Below are 27,949 nucleotides of genomic sequence, written 5' to 3'. Positions count from 1 at the left end.
TTGCTCCGGGCAATCTACGACTGCGCACAACGAATGCCACGTACTGGTTGACGTTGACAGTTTGGAGGACACTTCCTGATGCTGGCACCCGGGTTAAGCTAGGCCAGCTAACAGATTTGATTTTCACGGTTTGGGGAAACCTGTGAAATACAGCGTGGTCAAGTCGTCTGGTTTAGGTAAAAAAACTTGGTATTGTGCGGGGTCCGGGGATATTACGGCTTAGTTTTTGCTTCCATACTCTCCCTGTTTGGGTGTTCTCTTGCTAGCTTAGCAAGCTAGGTAGCTAGCTTGCTAGCTAGTTAATAATGTTACTTTCACTACGCAGTGAGCTAATGCTAGGCTAGCTTGCCCAAACAGGTGTCGAGACTGTATCGTAGTAAGTTGACTATTAAAATGCGGATATCTAACCTACTCAGACTTTGAAGGAACATAAAAGTACATTAATTTGTGAAAAGGTTGCTGATTTTCTTAGTTGTAAATGCTCATGAAATGTACCCATTACCAGTTACACAGATAACTGCTTTTAACGTCCGATTGTTATGAGTGAAATTAAGGCAAACGGTTTCATTGTCACTGGTGTAGCTGTACACCAGGAGATAAACTATGCTATCACTCACAATCCTGCATAGGACTTTATATTTCCACTATTGTCATATTGATTAAACGGTCCAGTAAACGTTAGCAGTCATTAGTTTGCTGTTTATGGGCCGCTGTCAGATGACTCTGCGTTTCACAACCAACATTTGCCAGACTTGCCTTCCGTCATTGTAGTTTTAAAATGTTTAATTACGATGCCCCAATTGTTCATGTAGTAGAACCAGTTTGATGGAAATCAGCTTGCAGTCGTCCCCATTAACCATAAGTATATGCTAAATGTTAGCTACCTCACAATCCCTAGCATCCAGCCAATTATTCATCTGGCATGGAGAGCCAAAGCCGTAGCATTTCTGGAATTAAACCCACTGTTGTATATTGTGAGGCCTAAAGCACCAAGCAGTAACGTCATAGTTAATCCAGACAGTGGTGGCATGGCACGATCACTGAGATAAGTTAATTTATATTACAATGCTAGGGCTAACTCATGTAAAAGGGTGTGTGACCCCACAATTACACCCAACATCTAGGATACTGTGGTAAAGAAATTTTAACCTATCAAGTATAAAAATTATGGATTTATAATATTCTAGATGAGCCACTTCAACACACAGCAAATTCGGTTAATATTTTAGGACAACGTCTGATAACAGGACAGTCTGTGCCACCTCACTCAGTGATGTTTGACCCTTAGACTCAACAGTTCACTGTAACTGTATATGTGTCAACATAGGAGCAGTCCTGATTGGATTATGTTAGTGATTTTAGATTACAGTAAAGATAAACTAACGTGAGAAATCTAGTATCTTTGCATGGAGATGATGTCGAAGATTCGGAGAGTTGTGTTACACAAAAACTTCAAGATACAGTTCAAACAAAGAAATTTGATTGTTCTGTTAACAAAGCTAGCCCCTTTTAAACTTAATTATCTATACTCATAAAATCTTCCACTGACCTTCTAACCTACTTTGGATGGAAACCACATTTTTCCAGTCTGAGGAGGAGTACGAGAACAAGTACAAGTCTGATTACTTACATTTGGATATTCACCAATACTGAGTACAAATATGAGTACCTAATGATACCATAACTGTTCATTATCCCTCATCTTGAGGTTTTATTAGTGCTTGTTTTTCGTTCTCCTCTCCTTTTTTTTAATTCTAATTTATGTTAAATATTGCCACACTTCAGACATGGATCAAAATTTGACTACATAATCACATAATGAAAAGCTAACACCAATTTTTGAAATGCTATGGAGTACAGTATCTGTCACTCATAACAAAATCTTCATCTTAATTCATTCATTCTTCATCTTCATTAACTCAATTTTCTCTAATATGGATGCACATTTTTCCAGACACAGTACAAATACTTACATATGGGTAATCACCGATACTGAGTACAAATTTGAGTACTTAGTAATAGCATAAGTGTACCTCATCCCTCCTCTTGATAATTTATTAGTGCATATTTTTCATTCTCCTCTTTTTTATTTGCATTTATATTAAGATATCACAAAACTGGCAACATGCCCCTATAATGAAAAGAGAACATCATGCTTTAAAATGAAACCAAGTGCAGTGTTTTATGTGTACGAGCACAAGTACTTAGGCTTGATGTCAGTGCCGATAACCAATACTGGTATATGTACACACTATTTAATAAGACTTCAATTTAACCATAACTATAAGTATATACTTATGTTGTTGTTCATTTAGTCTTGGACATTATAAAGATGGTTATACTATTCTTCAGTAATGGGCATAGCAGATGACATAATACTAACCCTAATTTCGGCCCCATTTGGTTGCAGCTGTTGCTTTTTAAATATTATGTTTTCTACTAAGGCTGCTTGATAATGGCAGAAATTATATTTATTCAATTATTTGGACTGGTTTTTAGACCTCGATAATTTAACATGATTACTCTCTGACTTTTGCAGCATCAGCATCTCATTGATTTACTGAACTCAAACACTCTTAACACTTTGGAAAAACAAGCAATGATTAAAATAAAGAAGTGGAAAAAATGTCTAAAGATATTTAATTAGATTACACTGAATAATTAAAGAGAATTTATTTCATGGCCAAAATTTAACAACAAACACTAAAACACTGAATACATGCCATAAAAAATGAGCATAATACAGCATGTGACACACAAAAACATTCAGTCATGATTTTCTTGCTGTTATGGTTGTGGGAAGCCAAAATTTGTGAAAATGAAATCTGATTAATTGCCCAGCGCTGTTTTCTTTGGTGATAACAACTAAATAATCAAGGCTAGGACATCTCTGCCTTGTCCAAAATGTCGTATTGTAATTACCAAAATCCTAATAGATTCAAATTAGTTTTACGCAGTTATTCAGAAGAAAGAGTGACTGTAGAGATGTAAGTAAATCTTGTTGTTTTTTAAGACTACCCCTCCTCTGACCCTTTTCAGTGGTGGGAGCAGAAGAGGTCGGACGGCATCATGAACGGCCAGCTGGACCTGAGCGGAAAGCTTATCATCAAAGCCCAGCTGGGTGATGACATCAGACGTATCCCTATCCATAATGAAGACATAACTTATGATGAGCTAGTGCTGATGATGCAACGTGTCTTCAGGGGAAAGCTGCAGAGTAATGATGAGGTTACTATCAAATACAAGGACGAAGGTAAGTTTTAAAAACAGAATTTCACCCTGAAATCAGGCCTGTTGGCTTTAAAATACTGTCCCTTGCATTCAAGTTTATGTTCTCTCTTTTTATGTTCTCTCTTTTCATATTTCTAGATGATGACCTCATCACAATCTTTGATAGCTCTGACCTCTCTTTTGCCATCCAGTGCAGTAGAATACTCAAACTCACTTTGTTTGGTAAGACATAAATCCTCTTTTTTTTACCCATGCTTAGATATACACTGCTAAGAGTTTGACATTTGCCTTGAGGAGCCTAGACATAAAGCTCATAGAAGCTTAAAGTCTTAAATCATGTGATAGTGACATCATGACAAGGTGTAGTCCAAGATCCTTCCTGCAGCTGTTACAGCAAGTGGTCACTGGAGGGCAGTCCAGTTAAAGTTTTACACGAAAAACCTAGGCTTTTCTCTGTTCAGATAAAAGTTGTCTGTACTCCCTTCTGACTATTTTAAGTAGGAATTTCCATGTGTTTCTAAGCACTTGTTCAGCAAACAAAAGACAGGTGACAAATGGATGCATTTACTAAATCCCTCACTGGCCAGTTTTACTGGTTCCTAATCTTAATCTTTTGAATGTGTCCACAGCCATCAAGTAGTCCTGGAGCTACAGCACTTCAGGTGTGCACCATATGAAGTTTAATCACTTTTCTGAAATAGTTACTATCACTTTTATACATCGGATGGAAGCTTTTTTGTGTATGGTTACAACATGCTGCAAAAACAAGTTAAGAATAAATAACCGAAATTACTAGTTGCACTTACAGTTGATTAATTGCAATAATTAAGACTTGAGAAAGGAATGACTATGATCACTGCTGCAGCAAGAAACTCTGAATAAAGGTGACCATATATTTACATATCCTATACATGTAGCTCATTGGTAGATGGTGTATAATTTGATCACTACACTTTAATGGATTTTAATTATCCTCTTCAAACATTAATATGCAGTTAATCTAGCTGCTATCAGAACACTGTTTTATCCATTTTTTGAAATTATTATATTTTTAAATCTATGCTTTTGTTGAGTTTTTTTTTCTTATTTAAAACTAAAAAATCGTTTTTGGTTAATTCAAGAACTCATGGGCTTGTTCTATGGTAGGTCATGAAGGGTTAATTTTTTTTAAAGTGTTTCTTTACAAGAATGCAGTTATGCTTCAGTGGCAAAATAAATTTGGTGCAATTTAGGGGTTAAAACATTAAAGTATATGTCCTCATAAGATGTATTTCAAAACACGAACACTGAATATCTAACTTTGAGCATATGTATGAGGATCTTTCTTTTTGTGTGGATTTTGGCACTGATTATTCAACTCCTATCACAAATAAATGAAACGTTAGTGTTTTGCTCACCCTAACATGATATTTGAAATGGGGTGTCTCTTTACATTTGTCTTTTTTTAACGTTTTGGAACTTAGGCTAAGCACTCTGTTGTGAGTGAACACCCCCTCATACTGATAATCTGGATTTGGTAATCCTTAAAGGTCTGTACCTCCATAAAGGGGATTCTGTTCAGTTTTTCTTTGAACAACCAGGATAAAAGTGAGCTGGATTATGTGATCCTTGGTAGAAAATCAGATCACCAAATCTGGATTATTTTTTTCTGGGTAAAACCTTTTGAACAACCAGGCTCAGAAATAAAATGATGCATATGCGCATTTTACTAATTCATTAGCAGATTCCGCCTATCGTTTGAAGACCCAGCAAAGTCTTGAACCAATTCCACCCTTCCACCTTTACTGATCAGACTTGACATCTTGGACAGAAAGGTCACCATGGGTCATTTCAAAAGGTCATTCAGAAAACACTAGCTTAATGTAACATAATGCAATTTGATGATGTCAGTGATTTTGTCTTCTAGTAGGCCATTTCGTTTAGACAGTGCAGCTACTTTTATTTGTAATTATTGTTTCCCTGAAATGTTACTAATTTAAATACAGAAAGAAGTCTCAGTATTTAATTTGCCATATATTTTTGAGCTTTCTCCTTTCTACCATGAAATCAGTGTGGATATTCAACAGTCTGGAAACAAAGCAGAACCAATCAGTCAAATTTGAAGAACTTGAGTCTCCAATATGAAATAATATCCAAATATTGATATCAGCTGGAAAAAATACTCAAAACCACAGCACACCATGGACTTGTCTCTTACAAATTCAGTCATCCAAACAAGATTTTAAATCTCCAAATGGCTAACACAATGTTAGAAAAACAGTGAGACACGCTCACTCTTGAATCTGTAATGACAACATGATGTTGTTCCTTTGCTCTGTTTCCAGTCAAGCTGTCATCTTGTTGCTGCTATTATTAGCCAAGGATCTGTAAGAATTTTCTCCCTCTTGAAAAAAATTGGACTACCTCCCAAACAAACCTGAGTCCTGGCTCATCGTTACATGTCTTGACCTCACGTGGAACTGATACTCTCCCACATGTGTGGACTTTCACGGCGAGCAAGAGTAGCTGGAATCTCGTGTCTCAGCGCTGTGCCTCATGACCCCATGTGTCTCTGTTTAGTGTTATCAACTTGCGCAGAGAAATTTGTTAGACAAAGAACTGCTAGAAGACCTGATCCTTTAATTTTCATGGTTGTGATGGAAATTTTATTCCTGAGCACAGTTTATTTTGAAAATTTAACAGCTTATAGAAGTTGGAGTGACCCTTAGGCTGTGAGTCATAGGCTTGAGAATTGTAGGGAATTTTGTTGATTCCAAGAGATTGACTGTGTAACAATGGACATTCAGATAGATTGTTTCTATGACAGGAAGTATCACTGCATTCATATGGAATTAGGCAGGCAGTAGACTGCAGATGAACATTGTTATCTGGATGATGCATGAAAACAAATAGGAAGGCAAAAATAAACACAAATGAGCCCCCCCAAAAATGAGAAATTTGAAGCCCTGATCGCACTTGCACAAAACTCTCGAAAATGTCTTGAATGTAAGAACCCTGAAGTAGGGATGCATTGATACCGATCCTGGTATCAGGTATCGGTGGGAAAGGGCCAATCCGTAGTGCCGATCGAGGCAACCAGCTCTAAGCCTTTTTTTACAAGGCTGTTTGCACTATTTTCTCACAGAATTGTCACTTTGTTTACAGTATGTGGTTAAAAACACTTGTGTAATTGTTTTGTACTGGATTGTTACCTCTGATGCACTTTCTTTGTTTTTTTGCTGCATTACCGATCTACAGGGTATAAAAGTTTACAATTGAATAGTAATTTCTCTAAGTTCTGAAGCATTGTTTTTACCAAACTGCTGGTAAACATTTAAACACTTTATAGTGTAAATAAATATTAACTTCAGTAATCTATATGCACTCATTTTTTTTTACCTTTAACCCAAAACAATTACCAGTATTATCTTACAGTAGGGCATGCAGGTTATTCTTTTAACACTTGTATCTGATCAGTATCATTATCGGTCGATACCCAAAGCCCAGGTATCGGAATCGGTATCGGGACCAGAAAAGGTGGATCAGTGCATCCCTGCCCTGAGGTAGAAAAACTTCAGGGTAAGAAGAGCTAATAAAAAATTGATTCTGTGAGGGATATTCAATAAGTCTCAACTCTTTGAGGCATTACTCAATAGTAAATACATGGTGCATGTCAACTGCGTAATGACAGTGTCAGGGCTTGAGCTTCTCTTTGTTGTGCATGTGATCAAGTCAGGGCTTTTAGACTGCCTGCATTAGCGTTGTATCTCATGCATCAAGAATCCTGAGAACAGAAGACTCACCTATTTTTATCGTAAACCGCATATGGTTCTGGGTAAAAACAGACAAAATGATCAATAGATAGCTGTTCTTACCCTATTTTTGCATGAAATATATTTGATATTGGTAGAATATATATATTTTTCTCTGATGACTCTGATAAATGCAACAGTTTAAACAGTTTTTCTCTAAACAGCAGATGTTGTTAGAGCTCTCAGTTTCCACATTGGTGGAATATGTTGCATGGAACATAAATACAGTACGATTGCACCTCCAGTTTGTGCTTTTCAAAGTAAAATCCTGAGTTTGCATATCTGGGGAAACCCTTGTACAAAGTGCTTTTATTCTGAAATATCCCTTGCTCAGTTAGTCTAAACAATGAATAAAGTCACATGTAGGAAGAATAATTGAGGTAAAACTCATGAAGAAAGGCAGGACTGTGACAGCAGTGAGACACAGCCAACACATGAACTGGAACAGACACACGCTGCAGCCATCACGCAGCAAACACACACCTGGTCTGAAACAGGTGTTAGCAACAGGAGATGAAGGTCAGCATGGGCCCCTTCGAGGAGAGACTAGACCTGCTGGAGTGCCTGCACTAAAGTTCGACTATACTGCTGTGCAGACAGGGTTGTTTACGCCAATAATTAGGTTATTTGTAGAGATTCTCAGCACTTGCCTTTTACAATGGCAAGCCAGTTTACTTTGGCACACAACCTATATTCCTCAGGTTTTTTTCAATATGACACACATTTATCCCAGCATTGTTTTTAGCCCAGTTTTTCCTCAAAATTTAGATAAATGAAGGGGAACAAGTGACCTTGTGTCAAGTAGCAACCTCCGGTCCCGAAAAATGAAGCCAATGCGGAAGTGCAAAAAATTGCAATACAGCGAGTATCCACTTGAGGCTGGCTGCAGGAACACTGGAAGTCCCATCTGAGCACCTGTTAAAAAGCCAGTTTTTACCTTAGAAATAAACTGGTTTACAGCCTGGTTCAAAAACCGAAGGTGTCTCATTAGCTATTGTGTTCATGTGCTCTCACTGTACGGGGGATGAATTTTTTTGTACCACATTGGTTTAGATTATATTTAGGAAACACCTCACTGTGGACTGATTGGCACGTCTTATTTGATTAACGGATAGCTCAAAAGGCAGAAGCTACGTTTCTGTCAACCAAAATGCTAGCTAGCTAGCTAACAGGAAGTCAAGCTCAGTGGGTGAAAGTTCGGTTGAGACAGCGATTTTAACATGGAAGCCGCTGCGGATTGGCTACAAGAGCTGTTTGAGTCCGCCTATTGTAAGCAGATGGCTGACAACACACAGGGTTTGTCCAATTCTTCATACAGTCTACGCCTTGTCTGCATAGCAATATAGGCTAGCTTTGATGCACACACTCCAACAGGTGTCTTGTTAAGGGGTGCGGTGCTTAATGATGTTGTATCTCCTCTGGCTATCAGTAAGTACCTCAAACAACCCCACTAAAACAAACCCTGAACCATCCCTTTAATTTGCTTTAACTTTTAAAGATGATACTTTCTTACATTACCACTGCAGTATTCTTTGCCAGCCTGTCCTTATTTTGTCATCCTACCATCACCATCTACCTGTAGAAGTGATATCCTGTTTGCCATCTGCCTGAAACCACATGAATGCATCCTAGCCTAACCATTAAACCACTGCCCTTTTAGCCCAGCGTCCAGCTCCATTGTTGGTTAGTTATCTGGCTGATCAGTTGTGATGATGGAGCTCTCACTCCCTCTGTCAGTTGGGATGCTATTGTGAAAGGCTTTGTGGAAGCAACCATGTGATAAATGATCTCTGTAATCCCAGGTATTTACACTGTGGAGCCAATATAATAGAGGCAGATCATCAGTCATTACATTCACATTGTAGAATCAAGAGCTTTTCCAGATGAATGAACTGCAGAATCCAGTTTGGTGTGTTTTTTTGTATTCCTAGATGATACTGTATAAATTTCTTGTTTTACTGCTGAGGACTTTATTTACATTTTGAATAAATTCTTAACTTATAATATTATTTTAATGATCTGAAATAATTTCTAATGGAGTGAAGAACAAAGTTTGTTCTTGGCTTTTATAGATGTTTTGTACCAAAATCATTTATCCCTGTATAATGTTTGGAAGCCATAATTCCTCTACAATCTCTTTTTGATTTTTCTGCAGCTTGTGGTTTGGTTATCTGCCGTACTGCTGACACATTTCTCTAAAGTCTGACCCAGATATTCCTAAGAACTCATGGCTTTAACCCAGATGTAGTTCAAGATCTATGTGAACAAGGAGTTCAAGTTCAAGACAACATTGCCCCAAGTGGGAAACGAATGCAACTAATGAGATCCAGATTCAGTAATGTAGAAAAATGCCCCATTAATAATGGTACAGACAGGGCGATTGTTTTCTTCTGTTGAAGCGATCACGAGCCGAGTTCTATCCATCATCCCCCTTCAGGTCAAACGCTCAAGTGGAATCAGCTGTGCAGAGACAGAGAGAAAGACAAACCTCAAACAAATAACACATGATACCTTTAATTTTCCCGCCGGTCTTCTCTCTTTTCATTTCTTATTATCCACAGTGAATGGTCAACCGCGGCCTTTGGAGTCCAGCCAGGTGAAGTACCTGCGCAGGGAGCTCATTGAGCTCAGGAATAAAGTCAACAATCTCCTGGACAGCCTGGAGCCTCCTACAGAGCCTGGTGTGGCTGCTACAGCACCAGACAGTGGTAAGATAGCCAACACACATGCACACACATATATCCAGTCTCATAAATGTTGGAACGCAGAGCAAAAAAATCCGCCGTCAGTAGCTCAGTGCAAATACGTTATTATCACAGAGTGCTGGATCAAGATTATTTATGCCATGATTTACCTCAAATAAGTAACTGTCAGTTGATAGTCAGCCTGTAATGATATTTATTTTCATGTTGAACCATCACTGTTCAGAAGATTTGATGCATTAAGCATACAACTAATATGTCTACATGGAGAAAAAGGGCTGTCAACATAGTAGCATCAACATCCCAGTCCAGTTGTCTATAATGCCTGTTATTTTCTAACTGCTGATAAACACCACATGAAGATGAAGTCTAAGACACGACAAAACATACAACAGAGAAGAGTAATACGGTAGAGCAAGATAACACAGTGGCGCTATTACACTTGCCTGTGTCTTTACATGTTAATGAATACTAGATGCCATCACCCAGATGTGTCAGCTATAAAGCTAGGTAGAAAAAAACAGGTGCTCATCAACTTATCTCCACTGTTTTTGAAAATCCTCTAAAATGTGAAAGCAGAAAGGATCAGACATTACTGATGCTAATACATTTCAAGGCTATCCTCTAAAGGTGCTGTAAGGAAGCAATTAACATCAGAAATGCAAATATTTATTATTATGCATCTGAATTAATTTAAATGTCAAAAATCACTTTTTTAAAGATTTTTTTTACAACGTAAATACATTTTCAACAGAGGCCAGTTTTAAACCACAAACCATTATGCTGATATTTTCCTCCTTGCACTGTCTCCAACTTGCACTGCTGCTTCAAGAGGTGTCTCATCCTGGCTCTTTTGCTGCGCTAAAGGTTACATGGTTGTGTCCGGCATGCTGAGTTAATGTCAATGTGTATGGAGCTGTGAGTTACTTAACTAGTCAAGTTGAAGAAAAGTGTTAAGATGCAATGTGGATTATACAATCCCCTGGTAAGAGGAAGCCTGACCTGACTTAATCCATACGCTAAGTTTTCTAAATAAAAGTGAGGTACTTTAAGATCAAAGTTAGAATCAAAAGCATGAGCTCACATCTTGGGCCGACACCAGGACTTAAAATTAGCAGAACAACAGCTGACAACTGCTGACCATTTGGGATGCACAATATTAAATTTTGCCAATATCCCATACAGGGATATTTACAATTCTGTTCAGCTGACACCAATATCAATCAGGATAGACATACAGATATATGATATATCTAATATAGTATAGAAAATATATTTTCTTATTTGATGAGTTGTTATTATTCAGGTTGAAAATAAAATATGGATTTCAAAGCTTAAATTTGCAATGGGCCATGATGTTGCAGACCTCCGTGGTACCCCAGTTTGGCTGGTCCCCAGAAAGCTCTCACATTTATCCCCCTTATGGGCAGCCTGACTATTCTGGAATGTGCCTGCCTGTGTTCAACCACAGTCAGGTACAGTGGGGGTTAGCAGTCTCTCTTTATTTTGTTGGGGGTCACAGGCTGAAAAGGTTGAGAACCACTGGTTTAGTGTACTACAGGCTGCATGAACAAACTTTAACTTCAGTTATTGGGAGAAAACCTAAACCCTAGAAGTATAAATCTCTGTGCTGCTTTTTCCTGTTAGAAGTAACTGGTACTGATACTGGTATTCAAAAATCCACTATCTGTTCGATACGGTACAGCTGGTTTGATTTTTTTTTTTTCTAACCACAGGCCTTGTTTCTTAATCCTTTGTATCAGGATTGTACAGCCTCATTAACAAATAAAACCATAACCATATTTTCAAATGTATTACCCACAGGCATACTGGCACCAGACTGAGACAGTTTAGAAGAGTCAGTTATTGTTGGAGTAATTTAATAAACCTGTGCATATGAAGTATTGTCTGGAATAATATGCTACATTTGTAGCTTTCATTATAATTCACTCTGATTTAGTCCAGTTGATTGTGGTCACGCACACCCACACATATTTCAATCAAAAAAACAAACTTTATAACTGTAACCAGAGTTGTAAGCAAGAAACACGTGTGCCCTGAATGTTTGTATTCCTTTGTATTAAATCCGGCTTTTTAATTTGGCAGAAATGATCAAATTGGGGTTATTTGGGGTGTTCGATCTGGCTTCAAGCTGAGATATATGGGTGAATTTTGTTAGAGTCAATGCAGTAGTGGACTCCAGGAGTTTTGAGGCTTAGGCAGTGTTCATTTTTAAGGCCAGATGATTTAAAAAACACTCCAAACGTTCTATATCTTATACTACATGCTTGTGATAATGATGTAAAAATGTGGTATGTATGTGCTGCTGCATTCCATCTTTGTCTCTGCTGGCTCTCAAACAATTTCTGTGTGTGTGTTTGTAGAATCAGTGGAAGGACGTGAAGGCAAAGTAGTGGCAGCAGACACTACGGTGAAACAGGCCACTCCAGTTAGTGCAGCCAGTATGTCAGCCTTCGACCCGTTGAAAAACCAGGACGAAGTCAACAAGAATGTCATCTCGGCTTTTGGCCTGAGTGAGGACCAAGCTCCAGGTAAGAAGACTCATCTTTAATGTTTTTGTCAGTATGTTTCAGTTATTAACTGTCATATAAAACATAAACACCCTTATGGTTTGCCTTCCTCTGTAGCTCCTCCAGCATCTGCACCAGAGGAACGCTCAGGAACTCCTGACAGCATCAACTCCTCCTCGTCAGCTGCCCCTCAGCCAGGAGTGCCCCCTCAACCACAAGCCCCCTATCCTGGAGTACAGCAGGGACCCCCAACTAGCATTGATGGTGAGTGACTTGCACACAAACCTAAGGAAATCCTAAACACACTCGTACCATGTTATACAGAGAAAATAGAGAAAACACATTAACGCTGATGCACTGTACTTGTTGCTGTAAGAAATAACTCACGGCTGGGTGTTGACTACAGGGAATAAGAGACCCTGCAGTGTGGGTTGTTAAGCTCTTTATTACAGTGCTGTTATATTGGACATTTATCCTACAATACCTCCAACATAGCCTCATAAAAATGTCACCCCCTGTTGAGTGAGTTGTAATACGCTACCTTTAACGACCAGTCCAAGCCCTTTTGTTTTCCAGAGTAGTTCTGCATAGTGTGTGATAAACCCAGGGTAGGAAGTCTAAATATACATCCCCTGGTGAGTTTTTATAGAGTGTGAGCTGATTTAAATGCCAGATTTAATTAAGCATTATTAGTATTGGTTCTGTTGTTGGTACAGCAAGAGAGATATGAAACTTGACTCTCTGGTTTTTGCCATACTTACAACCCTATTGGTTTTTTTTAATATGAAGACGTATGTAAAACAACCCTGCATGTAGCATAACATCTGGTGGTCTTTTACCTTACTTTTGATATTTTTTTCATCTGAAAAGTGTGCTCCGTCCTATATATCACTGCAACCAATACCCAAGTAAAAAAAAGCTGGGACATGCAACATCTTTCCCAATAATTGTGGGTGCCACTATTACATATTGCACCTGAAGCTGTTGAAAATTCACTCCCATTCATTGTGTATTGCAAGCGGCCTCTTAATTGTTAAAAAAAAATGTTGGTATAGATATCAGCTTTTCTCCCTAAATAGGCCATAATCTTTCATTTAAATAACACTGTGGTATACTGTTAAATAAACAAATTTTGTGGAGTACTGGTTTGATAGATAAGCCTCCCAATTAAGGGCATCAAGCATCTGGCAGAGGTGTGCAGCAGGGCTGTGGGTCTGTACTTCACAACTATTCAGGGGTATCTTGCACTTCAGCCCATCCACAGGTGGTGGTCAGTGCTTTTAGAAAAGGACCAGAGATGTTTAAAATATGATTCATTGGACTCCTAAACACAGGCAGAACTATCAAAGAAAGTGGAGCACACAATTCTTGTTTTGCAGTTTAAAAAGATGCAGGTTGGTGCTCTCAGACCTAGTTTTTGAACTGAAAGAAAGGAAATTGATGTGTTAAGGTGCTCCTTATTAAACTGCATAAAGTGACTTGTGTGCTCCAGTTTCTTTATTATAGCAGTTGCTAGTAGAATTGCTTCATACAGTGAAAAAGAAGGTACTGTAAAGAGCTACACTGCTGTAAAGAAACTACATGTCGTGAACTTTGCTGAATTCAGTGGAAATGGTCATGCAGGAAAACATTCTAAACCTTTTCCTCTCTGAGACACTCTTAAAAACAGACAGCTCTTTAAATGCCAGTGCAGCTTATGTTCCAGATTTACTGTAATTAGATTTTTTTTTTTTTTAACATCCTTTAAAAAAGATGAGCATTATCAAAATACGTCTGTGTGTTTCATAGATGTCTTTTTATTAGTAGTATTGTATAAGGAAGCAAGCACAAAACACGTAGTCTTGAAAAACACCAGATTTAGCAACAAGCTAATTTCCATCCATTTGTCCTAGAGAACCCTCATTCCAGCTGCCACCTTCCCCTCTAAACTAAAAATGAAAAAAAAATTCCTACCACACAACACATAGGCGGCACTGCAGTAAAAACCATAAAAACTTGTGAGATTTATGACAGTAAATTGAGAAAAAAATTAAACTGCAGATTTTATTATTTTAACCATGTTGTTTTTATGAGTGTTTGTAAGTCTTGTCTTGGCTCTTAAAGGCACATGGTTGTGTTTTTGCAAAATGATGCCCTTTACAGCAGTGACAGCCAGTGCAGTTCTGCTGAACATCAGAATTCATTTTATTACAGAATTTTACAGAACAAACACCCATCATCAGTTGTTTCATAAAGGTATCAGGCTGTAACAGGCTAGGACTTAGGAATGTGCCATTAAGGCTGTCATTTTAAACCCTTTTTTCCTTTATTAAAGGTATTATATGTGGCTTTCAGAGAAGATGTCCAGTAGATATCACACTTTGGCACCAGTCTCTTGGACCAGAACATAGCCTTTCTTTAGCCATCCCTCCACTGTCCCTTAGAGCATTTTTGTTTTAATGTACTCTTGACGTCATTGCAAATGAGAGCATGCTCTCAATGGCATCTTGAGATTAAATAAAGGTTGAATGAATGAATGAATATGCAGCCGGCTGGATTACTGCAATGCACTTTATGTTAGAATCTCCCAGTCCTCAGTCAGACGCCTTCAACTTGTGTAAAATGCAGCTGCACGTCTTTTAACAAACAAAACCAGACGAGAGCACATTACTCCCATTCTCTTTTTCTTTCGTTGGCTTCCAGTCCAGTTTAGAATTGATTTTAAACTTTTAGTGTTTGTTTTTAAAGCTCTAAATGGCCTTGCTCCATCCTAATTATCTGAGATTTTAACAGTTAGGGAACATGGCTTGAACAGGACTTTGAGGTCACCCAACCAACTTTTGTTGGAAGTGCCCAGGTCAAAATATAAACACTGGGTTGACCAAGCCTTTTCAGTTGCTGTACCCAGGCTCTGGAATAATCTCCCTTCTGATATGCATGTTGTCTCTGAATTGGGCCTCTTCAAATCCAAACTGAAGACTTATTTATTCAGGATGGCTTTTAACACCTAGTAGTGCAATGAGTGTTTTATCCTTAAAGTCTGTATTTGTAAATGCTATTAGTACATTTACATTTACATTTTACATTAAGTTTAGTATGGATATATATTTCATATCTCTTTGTTGATTAACATTTTTGTATTATACCTCTAAAGTACATACACTTAGTGTTAAAATCCTAGAATGTAAGCAGATGTTTGCTCCTTGTTTTGTTTTGGTATTTAGATCCAATCTGCTGTTGAGGAAGCCATACTTACTGAATTAGGAATGATGCTTTAGTCTCATCTCTGAGGAATCTGAATCAACACTGTGTAAACAAGAGTATCCATGGAGTTTATCACATTCAGCAGACCTTATCACAGCCCTCCTCTGTTTTTGATCTTTAACACAAACGTGTTGGACTCAAACCTGAAGCAGAGATGAAGATAAATGAGAAACGGCCAAGGCTGTCTGTTGGCAAAACAAGCAATACTCATTTTATTTAATTTTCCAAGCACAGTACCTCTTTGGGATCTATTTTGGGGGGGGGGGGGTAAGTTCTCTGTTTCCACAGCACAGGTTCATTTCCATTACCAGATTATCTTATTTAAGGAGGTGTCTGGCTCCTACTTCCTTTTGTTGCAGAGAAAGGTCCAGACAGGTGCAGCCTGAGAGGTTTAGTGTATCATCATTTATCACATTACAGAAAGTGGAGTAGATTGTTCTTAGCCTGTGGCTTGGCTGAGCTGAATGAGTATTCTGCTGAAGCACAGGAGATGCCTTTTCCTGCACCATGAGAGCTGTAACTTGTTCTCACTTGCAGACAAAGTCCTGAGTCCTGACTGCACCTGCAGCACCAAGGATCAGCACACATGTGGTATGACTTCCTACATTTAACTGGTGGTTTGTGGTTTGGCCTTGTTAGCGTGCAGGGCCTTTCCTTGGAGTTCAGTAAGAGTTTTGTTGATCCAGAAGGAGGACTTGTAAACACTTGGGGTTCGTCTGCACAAAGGGAAGTTGTTCCTTTTTTTTCTTTCCATGACATGAGGACAAGGAGAACAACAACATGTTTTCTCTTGCCATTTTCATTACTTTTTTGAAGGAATTTGTTTTTGAGATGTGTGGATGCTGTTGTGGAAGGCTTACAATAAGTCCATCTGTCAAGATTATTAAAAGAAGTGAGGGGACACATGTAATATTGCATATTAAGTATTGTAGTTGACATACGGTTTCAATTTTCTTATACTGTATCAAAGTAGTTAAATGTCCTTCTTCCTGTCTGAGAGTTGTGTTCAGGTCCTCACTACATGTCTCAATAGCTTCAGGTGGCAAGGTCACTACAGTGGTTTAAGATCGCGCAAATCAAGTGGTGCTGCACAATATCGTAATAATGTGTGATCGCAATTATACTGGACAATATTGCGAATTGCGATTGCCATTACGATACAATACATGTCATAACTCTACTTGCTTGGTTATCAAGGAAAATGCAGAGAATAATGATAGTTTAAAGAGTATATTTCTTAATGCAAAACATACAAATATTACGTAGCATTAAAAAAACAGAACCTGAAGTTTACTTTGGCTCCACTGCAAGATGTGTCTTCTCTGGTTTTGGTTTCTCACAACAATCTCACTCAATGTCCTTCCCAGAGTGTATGGCATAATTTACTGTTTCCTGCTGCTACGGTGTTGCTCTATGCTGTTTCTCCTGCTGACAGAGTTAGTGCTAAATTGTTTATTTGCCTTATTTTTTAACATGTAGTCATAACAATTGCATATTAGTTCCAAATATTGGTTATTGGTCACATGCTCTACAGATAATTGGTATCAACTTCATCCCTGAAAGCTAACATCAGTTGACCCTTAGTTTTTATAGAACTTCTTCCAAAATAACTTCATATTTTATAAAAGGTTGTCCTTTTTTTAAATACAGGCATTTCTACAAATTGAAATAGTGGCAATGGTGGCACTTTTGTAAACTTAAGGACTCTCTAAAGGCATTTTTGTAAACCTTTAAATACAGTTCAATACAAAAATGAGTTAATCACTTTTATGCAATTAGCCTGACATCTTGAAAAGGATGCGATTGTGCTGCACTAGAATGAAGCGGCAGACACAATAATGACATTTTTAACCTTTTTTTCAGTGCTGCATGTAATTGGACTTATTCAATTGATATTGCTTGCTGTTTTGATATGCACTTGATGCACAGGAGTCAAGGTAATTAGCACAAGCTTTGGCTATTCTTCCTGGGTCCTAACACACTTAGAGCCATACATAAGTACACACAATACAACATTACCAAACATGGCCAAAATCAGAAACTGCTCCTGAAAACTGTACAGAAGAAAACAAAATGGCCATCCATTTTGCAGACATTATGCAAAAACACAAAATCGTTATGACTTACCTAAATTTATGTCCTATGTAATGTTTCCCTACTGACAGATATTATGGTAAACCTGCAGCAACATGGATTTTAATAAACATACATAATTGTCTTATAAGGCAGAGCAATTTGGGAAATTAATATAACTGATTTTCCTCCAACATTGCAATTGTGATTTAATATGCAGTTATTTTTTAAGTTCCTCATCTTACATATTTTTCAACAAACACAAGCAATAAATCATTCTATATGGTAACCAAAACACTGTTAAGGAGATTAAACTAGGCTGAACAGTTATGAGATATATCTAGTTGTGATAATTTGACTCAAATTCAATATTAATTGTTGTATTGAAGGATAATTTTTATATCATTTTTATTTTGATTAAGAAAAACCCAGGAATTTTTGGTTGACTAATTAGAAAAATGACACTTGAATGTTTGCATGATGTGTAGGGCAGAATATCTCTGCTGCAAAAAGTATTAAACTGGTGTTTTGACACACATTTCAGGACAGAATTATTGCAAATTCAACGATTTGAAAATTGCAGTAGGCAATATTGCAGTTGAATTAGATTAATTAATTAATTAGTTCTCTAACTTCCCTGTGTTTACACACACTAGTTCCAAGGAATAAAGGGTAGAAAAATAGATCTCATACTTTGCAATCATCCGTTTAATACCTTATTTAATTCTCAGTCTTATTTTGTTAACTCAGGTGGTTTTGATTGTAGCTGATTAAACACTTAGAGGTTCTGTTTTAACAAAATTATAAATGGATTGATGTTACACACAGCCACCACCTAATACCTGCATGATAAACACAGACACAGTGAGAGGAAATAGAGGAAAGTTGAACTGTTCCTAAAAATGTCCCCATAAACAGTGAAATGTTAATACTTTGCATCAGGTTTCTGTGTGCAAATCTATAAAAAGCTTAAGTTAAACATATTTACCTCCACCAAGGAGGTTATGTGATCAGCAGGGTTTGTTAGTTTGTTTGTTAGCAACATAACTCAAGAAGTTATGGACGGATTTTGATGATATTTTCAGGAAATGTCAGAAATGGCATAAGGTAGAACTGATCAGATTTTGGGAGTGATCCAGGTCACCATCTGGATCCAGGAATTTTTTTTAAAGCATTCTTTACTATTGGGAGATAGGGCTAATGGCGGAGGTGTGTGCTCTCTGAGTGCTTTTCTAGTTTCAAAGATTGAATTTACTTCCTGTTTGTACAGCAGATTAATTGTGGATCATATGCTGCCTGAACCACATGCTGTGAATCAAACATATCATGGATCAGCTGCGATCCCATCCACTCATTTCCAACAAAGATTTAAGCTTTTCATAAGTGGGGACAGATCTCACTTAATGTTTAGTATATTACATTGTTGAACTGCTTGATATTGTAGGATTGGATTCAAATGAAGCACCTGTGCAAGCAAGCAGTAACCCTGCTAAAGTTCAACAAGCCTTTTCACTAAAATTCCCTCTCTGAGATCAGTAAGGTATTGGTATTATTGGCAGGACTTTCTGGATACCATCTTGTAAACTAGCGTCAGGGTTGGTGGATAATTCTCCAAAATCACCATAGCAAAAAACAGTTCATCCTCTCCTCATCCTTCAGTTAGAACTTCCTTTCTGCATGTATTTTTCTTGTGTCCAAGGCTGCAGATGGTTGGCATTGGATCATTAAACTAGATTCTGCCTGGGCTGCTCTCCCACTTCAACCCTGTCCTCATGTCTACAGACTGTTTGTCAGTACAACGGCCTCAAGGCAAATCAGAACAGCCAGTCTACGAATTTGAAAAATAACATTTAAGATTTACGCCAAGGAGGCATGTGTGGCCTTTTAAAAGGTAGCCTTAAGCTTACTTTCAATGCAAACTTATTTTTCTTGTTAACAAAAGAATGCTTCTAATAAGATCCAGAAGATTCTTAAAGTTTCAACCTGTTTGTCAGCTGCTGATAGAACCTTGGCGATAAATTACATCTGTGCAGTACAGAAACTAAAAACATGCATGCAGCAGCAACGGCGTAGACATTTGCCTGAGGCATGACTTTATCAGATGGGCAAACATATTTGGTGTGAAGTATTTGTTAAAAAATGAACCCTGTTCTCAACTTTCCTTATTGAGGCATGTGTAGAGGTTAACAGTGTAAGATCCAAATGAAACTGTATTCCAATAAATGTTCGGTCTTTACTTGGGGATTTTCTCCCAAAGCAGAGCAGCTGCATTTTCACTGAGGTCCCGATCATTTCTTTGTCCCATGAGCACTCAGCAGGCCTGTAGCTGACCTCATGGTTACACTGAGGTAAAATCGTATCTTTAGGTTAAAGGGCTGCTACAGCCATGAATCCCTTCATCACTCTTACATAAGTCAAGATGGATCACAGAGCGAAGAAGCCAATTTAACACACATGCCTTCTCCGTCAGTAAAGACCATGGTGTTCACTATAAAGGTGCTGCCTGCCAGTGAGGTAACAGATGGTTGCCACATCGCTTCATTGCGTTCAAAAAGACACTTGGGAGGTAGGATGGGTTTAGCCAAATACTTAGCTGTCAGGTGTCTTCTGATCTTTGCTTGTTAATAGCGCACTATATTGATTATTTTCATAGGTATTGCAGTGTGAGAGTGTGCAATGATATATTGCAAAATACTTCTGAAATTGTAGAACCAAGAAAGTATTATTTATGCAGTGGCTTCTGAATATTTGACCTATCAGGTACATCCTGAGACATCTTCAATGCAATTTAAACAAATCAGATTAAGCCCTAACCTCATATTATTTGTTGCCAACGTGCTGGGAATTGTTCATTTTGGATTCAGGAAGGGCAGTGGTAGAAGAAATGGTATTGTGCAAATTCAGACATGCACATTTTAATTTTTGTTTATTCATCCAGCATTCCCTAGTCTGCTAAATACTGACTATTGGTAAAGTGCATTTCAGATGTTTTCCTCATATTATGCAAGCTGGTAAAGTCATTTAAATTATTTTTCTATTCCCCTGATCTCTTCTACTTTGACAATAGTGTCCATGTTTTGGATTTAAATTAATGTAGCGAATTGTAAGGATGTGCTTTTTTAAGGAAAACTGTTAGGGCTGTCAAGCTTAATTGCGTTAGTGATGATTAATTAAAGTCCATAATTAGAACACTATATTTTTAATCACAATTAATCCAGTGATTTATGGCCACTTTTAACACGCTTTGGTTAAGACACGTCAGTGTCTCCCTCAGCCACAGATATGCAAATAAGTCCACCACTATTCCTTAAAGTCTAATTTTACTTTAATAAACTCACAGCTCAGTGAACAAGTCAAAAGCCATCTGCACCTTATGTTATCAAACATTTGCTTTTTTACTGTTCCCGTATTTCCTTTTCAGTCCATAGTAAGTTCCTTTTTCTGTGGTTAAGTTCATGTTAAAATCTTTGATCTACCTATGAAAGCAGCTCTGTATCCAAACAAGAAGTCCATTACCCTTAGTTTAAGACAGCAGAAAATCCGAAATGAAACAACAACAGTTTTAAATGCAAAATAGTGGAATTTTAAAGTGCCATTAAAAAGGATATGATTTATTGCAATTACAAACAGAAATTCTGAGATTAATTGTGATTTATAATTTTGATCATTTTACAGCCCTAAACATTATTAGTATGACGTCACTGACAATTACTTGAAGTTAATTAGAATTTTCTCTCAGATGGACCAGGATGCACATCTGAGTTTGTTAGTTTGGTGCTGACACATGATGGAAATTGCAATTAATAATTAAACAGATTTAGCATTACATTGTGGTAATTTGTATAAGAAAGTATTTGTTTCTTGTCAATACCAAATTAAATAGATTATTTAATATTAATGATCTGAGCATTGAGGTTGTGTCACAGAACATGACTGCATTCTTCTTTTGTTAATTTATGGTGGTTAGCAGACAGCTATTGCAGCCGTCTGGTGGTAATATCTTATTACAACCAGGTGCTGGTAAAAATAATGGGGGGTAAATTTTAAATGATATAATAGCCTATAAAAATTCAGATTTGTTAAAAAAAATCACAATTCAACAGCTATTCAAATAATCAGAAACAATTCTTCCCCCTCTAGAGTGCTGTGGTGTTTGGACAGCACAGAATAATGTGGTCAACATACTCCCTGTCTCTCTTCAACTTCCTTTGTGTTAATCTCTCAAAGTGTAAAGCTCTTATAAAATGTCAAAATAAGAGCCCTCAAAAAGTGTAGAATCAGCATTAGATGTACACAAAAAGGTTAAATAAGTCAAACTCTGATGCAGCACTCCATTATGTTTTCTTTCTTTTTGGTTTACATGTTTCATCAAATTTCTTACATGTCAGGCAGGAGATCTGGGGAACACAACTCATGCCTCGTTAAAGGGAAAACCCTGTTTTGCCAATTCTTTGCATATTTGCAGAACATTCAGAGAAATAGTGGAAAACTTGGTTAGAAAAATTAAAATAACAAGGAACAAAAGTTTCCATGTTTGGAAACACAAAAAAGGTTTGCACTGGCATCACTGTCAAGCAAGATATTAATGATCAATCATAGTGCTGCTCTAATAAGCATAACCTCATGCTGCAGGCTTCATTGGAAAAGGGAGTCACTATTTATGGCGTCTTATTAACATGATTTGAGTTGCAGGGATGATGCTGACAGTCCTCCACATGTGCGTGTGGGCAGTGCAGTTTAATGATGTCACCATCACTTCAAGTGTGACAGGAAGTTACTGTCTGCAAACATAGACATGTCTGGTGAAGCAGAGGACAGACAACTGCTACAAATAACATCTGTTTCAATCTGTCTGCCTTTAATATCTCAACAGTAAAAACATGTCAACTTCACTTTAAAGGATTGCATCTTTTACTTTTCTTCATGGTGACATGTGTTTACATGAGCTAAGGCACCTGCATGCTGGCCTCTCGCTGGGAGCCAGTACTCACTGTAATGTAGCTTACAGAGATGTTTGTGGGTACTGGAACTTTTTCAACAAATAGTTGTGTCAAAGTGGTTGCAGGTGTTTGCACTGGTGGAGTTTTGTGATGTTCTGCACAGATGTAGAAGTGTTTTCATGAGAATGCAGGGAGTTCATTTATGTTTATTTAATTTATGCATGCTGAACCTGACACAAAAAGAGAAATGTGAGTGTAAAAAAAGAAACTTCAGATTAATAAGCTGCCTGATTGCGTTCTTTTCAGGTATTCAGGGGCTATAAATAAATCTTGCTAACTGTAATGGTAGACCAGGCTTGACATAGTTTAAAAACACGATTTCTTTGAGGATTTTTCTCTTTCTAGCCCGTAACAACAAAATGCAATATCTATATAAACAAGACAAATATGTAGTGCTTAGAGGTAGGGCTGGGCAATGTGGCCCTAAATTTATATCGTGATACACTCTATATATTGCAATATCTAAAATGTCCTCTAAGTAGCTGTGTAATGTTTAATTCAGCCCAAAATGACACGGCCATATCCCTGCAGTCTAGTCCACCATTCAGGGCCACAGCTGTGATAACATTAGTCTGTTACCTGTGCTGATGAACGCTAGACCAGTTTCTGACAAGTTCATGACATGAGAGTGTCTTTAGACCTTATTCATGAAGCTCTCATGTGTATTTAAAGGGGGGAAAAAGCTTGTTCAGATGCAGGAAGTTTTTAACTCCTCATTGTTGGTGTTTTGAACTGTTAGGCTGGCATAAGTCTCCCTAGTTGTAGAGACGTGGATCATATTTGCTAGCTGCTGGGTCGTCTTCTTTCTCACATATACGACTCTTGCAGAGAATTTTCAGAAAAAACACTCTGTTAATCACATATTCTGGGTGGATTGTCTGAGATTTTTAAATCCTGGCTTTTCAACAACACTGGGGTCATGTCTTTGGCAACGTGTTGTGTTATTGCTGTCATTATCTCCACATTATCTTGCCGCATATTTAAACATTTATAGCATTTGGTTCAACCTCTTCCTTTCTAAATCTGAACCACTGCCAGATGACAGATCTAGCGCTGTTGTCCGTCGCTAAATGCCGCAAACCCGCCTTGCCACTCTGTTCACTTCCTTCCCTCACTCTCCCATGCTTCTCTCCTCCGCTGATACAAAAACGTGCGTGTGCAGATGAGAGTTTTCTGGATGGGCGGGAGAGTGAGTGCTCTGCTGTAGGGGAGAAACGTTCAGGGACAATGGGAGAAGCGAAACTCAGCAAGAAATGCCTACTGACGGCTCAAGACTTCCACATAATTTATACTCGATGTTTGAGATATAGTCATGTTATACATCAAGCATGGCAAAAGGTGCGATACATTGAGCATACTTGATATATTGCCCAGCTATACTTAGAGGTTGCAAAAATAGATTAAGGAACAACACAATGATACAACACTATGCATCTTCCTCCACAAATTTTGCATAAACATTAACAGTTTAAACTGTTTGATATCCACTGTATTCAGCAAAGTCCACAATTTGCATTTTGCAGCTGTGTAGCTCTTTCTTGTGCCATTTATTTTAATCATGTTGGTTTTGCTATCCTTCTAGCTTATGGGCATGGTAATTGAGCTCTCAACTCATGTCAGTAGTGATAGCTGTGATTTTTTTCAAAGCTTTTCATTCAAACCAGTACCAGGAGAAAAGCAGTAAAAGTGTTGCTGCTGCTAGCCTGCTTTGTGTCCTGATGTGTTCTTGCAAGTTTTGAGCAATGAAGCTGAGTTTGCAGTATATTAAAGACAGTAGCAAATTTTCTACAGTGTCGGGTTGCGTGCAGGGAGTGATGGTTGCAGCTGCACTTGCGCTGATGTCTCATTATTTTATAGTGATTTATTGGTTACATAGATCTAAAGGAAGGCACCTTTCTAAATGAAAATATTGGTATTGTGTGCATCTCATACCCCAAATTTTTGGTACTTGATTTATCATTAATTTGAACAGTTTTGTTCCTGTGTCCTCAGGTCAAGTGTACCCACAGTACCAGGCTCCAGGTGGATACCCGCCTCAGCAACCAGGTGCCCCACCACAGCAGCAGTACAGCATGCAGTACTCTGGTAAGACTAAAGACAGTCGTGATTCAGTTAGAACTATGCTGCTGCTCTCTTCTCTACAGCGTTTAAACCTCCTCCTTCATCCCTCTCTCTGCAGGATACAACGCTCAGCCCGGAGCCCCTCAACCCGGCCCACCACAGCCTCCCCAGCAGCAGCAGCAGTTTCAGAACTACCCTCCCCCCTCCTCCCAGGCTGCTGCACCCGCTCCAGCTCCAGCCCCAGCTCCAGGCTTCCAGGGAGGGCAGCAGCAGCCTCATCCATCTCAGGCAGCCCAACAGTATCCACCAGGAGCCTTCCCTCCTCAAAACTATACCTCCCAGGCCTCCCAACCCGCCAACTACAACATGCCACCCAGCTCCCAGCCAGGCCCAGGGTACCAACCCCGTCCTGGATACACCCCACCTCCGGGAGGCACCCCTCCACCAGGAGCTGCTAACCCCTATGCCCGCAACCGCCCCCCTTACGGCCAGGGCTACACTCAGCCAGGCCCTGGATACCGGTAAAAGAGGATAGCGGATGTTACTGATCCTCTCACATGACACATCCTTTAACCCCTTCCCTACTTTGTGGCTCCAACTGTTTGGAGTGGGTGCAGGAAACTACTGCTCTGTACCTCCCCCCTCATTCAATTATCAATCCAAATATGAAACAAGAAACTCCCCAAGTCTGATGGTTAGTGTTTGTATGCTGTCTCTCCAACATACCACTCTGTTTTGACCCTGATGTTTGTTCCTGGTGTTATTTTTCTCTGCCACTGTCAGCTCTGTCCTCTTGTATCTGTCATTGTAAAAAACTTAACAAGTCTGTATGCACACACCTGGGAGACCAAAACAGGCTGTTGCACAAACTGTTTATCATTCATTTTCGTGGTAACACTTCATCTGAGAGTGAGATCATCATCCAGATTCTGCATTTTTCATACATTTTAATGACAGACATCACAACCTGTTGTTTACTGTATATATGCACCATACAACACTATCTCAATGAAAAGTTACCCCTTTATTATTTGTTTGGTCTTGTTTATTTAGGTTTTTTTTCTTTATTTGATCAACTTCACCACCATGTCGGTATTAATGATGTGTCAATGAAATTGAACTGCCCCATGCTGGGAACACTAGCTAAGTGATGGCTGATGGGAGGTGTAGATCCCACCATCATAAAGAAGGCGTACTCTCTTTAGCTTATAATATCACCTCCAGTAAAGCTTGCTATTCCTCTCTTTTTCTCTTTATCTTATCACTGGTTTTTACTAATAAATCAAATTCCACCTTCAAGTGAGATTAGTTGTTTATGTATAAACTGTAACATTTTTTTTCTTTAACCTAATAAATGATTGAGACCCAGTTGGACTCCTTTTTGTTATGATATTGAGTTGCTTTTGGCAGTCGGTTTCTTCTGTCTCTCCCTCAATGCTCACTCACTTTGTGGTTTCTGAGTTCATGTCTCTGTTAAGTTTGGCTTCTCTCTTCCTCTTCTCCTCCACCCTGATCTGGAAAAACTGTGGTAATGCTGGTATTTCTATTTTGCTTTTCTGCCTGTGGGTTGTGGTTGGCTGGGACATGTGGCAGGGGAGTATGTGGTTGAACGTTCGTGTCAAACTGTCTCACTGAGTGAGAAGAACTGAGCACACGGGATTTATAGAAGACAATTTAGAGAACTGTGTCGGATTGCTCTTCATCCAGCGCGTGCAAAGCTGAAACCACTCGTTTAAGATGGGTTTTAGCCAGTATAAACTGAGTGCAGTTTTGACACAATTTGCAGTGTTATAAGCGGTGTAGTTAAGGATTAACTCTGAGGTTGTATTTTAAACACACTGTATCATTTCATGACCACTTTAGTTAATAACTTGAATGCAAAACTCTCAACCAACAACTTTTTAAGCCCACTCAGATATTATTTGTAATGAAGATATATGAAGCCTGTAATCTTATGCTGAGAATAATTGATACTGCTGTCACATGTGATTAAAAAAAGGCTAATACTGGCAAAAGGGGTATGTGGCATAAAGAGAAAACTTTGCTAAGATCCTTTAAAACAGTGGTTCTTAACTTGTCAGGCATCAGGACCCACCAAGTCCTCCTCAAGAGAAATCACAACTCAAATTTAAATAAAATAATTAATTGCATGAATGTTGGTAAATCAGTTGTCACTGGTTAGTCAGTATTCCTGGCTACCATTACACCATGAAGGCATAAGAACACGCCAAAAAATGTTGATGTTTGGGTTCTAAATAGCAGAAAGGTATTGAACTAAGACGGAACAAACACATTAGAAAAGCACATGAATACTAAAGCATTTGCATGCATAGATCTTATTTTACTCCATTTTCCAGAGATAGCATAGAAGTTTGGTAATTTCTCTTAAGAATTTCCTTGTTATCTTGGGTAAACTAGCTTTATTTCCCAACGAAAAGGAGATAAATAGGTAGAAATCTTGAGGAAAATACAGAATTTTACTCGTGATCATAGGAAAACCTTAAAAAAATACATGTATGAAACTACTGTATGTCCACTGAGGGCTTCTGTAGAAGGAGTTTTGTGTATTTTTTCCCTGGCATACATTCGCGACCCTAGAAAGAGCTTTGCGACCCACCAGTTGAGAACCACTGCTTTAAAAAAATGAATAGCAGCCCCTCACATTATTTTTGAGAAACTTTTTTTTTAATGAAAAAAAGTTTAAACAAAGACTGATGTCGTTTGGATGCTAGTAAGATTTTTTTTTTTAATTGCGTATGACGTTTTGGTGACGTATGTTGTGGCCGTTGAATTTTGCTAATTGATTTTAACGGTTGTCGCACTGGCTAAGGGCGCTTATTTCTTGGATAGCATCGGCATGAGCAACTTTTTAGTTTGTAAACTATGAGTTTCTTCAAATTTCGACCACATTTGGTTAAGTGTATGCATAAACGCTAAGTGTTGTGTTGTACTTTTGTTATGGCTGTAAAAGAGACAGAGCTGAGACCTCCTGGGACTGCTAATTCCAGACATTAGGATGCTAACATGGAGGATTGTGTGTGTTTATCGCCACACATAGACAACTTCTATGTGACAAGGAGGTTGGAAATGAGGGCTGTATGATGAAGCGACTACAACGTCGTAAGTTAACTACGTTTCCTGAAGGTAAGCCACTTTTGTCATGAGCTGCATAGACATATGAGTCGTGACTCTCGGGCTAAAGCTAGCTAGCTTCAGCTTACAGGATTCTGATACATGTGCTTTACCAGAATTTCCCAGCTCAACAAGTGACGGAGTTGCTTTAGCTCACAGTGTATTTGCAGCAGTGGAAGGTAGCT

The 27,949-nt window shown here is 38.4% G+C and overlaps 1 protein-coding gene and 1 long non-coding RNA gene across 2 annotated transcripts in view; both read left to right on the top strand.

Annotated features, from left to right (window-relative positions):
* Window positions 1-40: 40 nt before the first annotated feature.
* On the top strand, window positions 41-26,000 carry tfg (trafficking from ER to golgi regulator). Its single transcript, XM_041807493.1, has 8 exons — window positions 41-176; window positions 3,040-3,253; window positions 3,370-3,453; window positions 9,584-9,730; window positions 12,109-12,276; window positions 12,373-12,519; window positions 24,564-24,656; window positions 24,751-26,000. The coding sequence occupies exons 2-8, from the start codon at window positions 3,070-3,072 to the stop codon at window positions 25,155-25,157; spliced, it is 1,230 nt and encodes a 409-aa protein (XP_041663427.1). The 5' UTR covers window positions 41-176; window positions 3,040-3,069; the 3' UTR covers window positions 25,158-26,000.
* A 1,463-nt stretch (window positions 26,001-27,463) lies between these two features.
* The window catches only part of LOC121522134, a 100,767-nt gene continuing 100,281 nt past the window's right edge, over window positions 27,464-27,949 (top strand). Inside the window, exon 1 of the long non-coding RNA XR_005992951.1 lies at window positions 27,464-27,776. This is a non-coding gene — a long non-coding RNA (uncharacterized LOC121522134). The remainder of the gene's footprint in view (window positions 27,777-27,949) is intronic.

This window comes from Cheilinus undulatus, linkage group 15 (assembly GCF_018320785.1).
Source record: "Cheilinus undulatus linkage group 15, ASM1832078v1, whole genome shotgun sequence".
Lineage (NCBI taxonomy): Eukaryota > Metazoa > Chordata > Actinopteri > Labriformes > Labridae > Cheilinus > Cheilinus undulatus.
The sequence above is the reverse complement of the archived record's forward strand: the minus strand, read 5'-3'. Positions and strand labels throughout refer to the sequence as shown.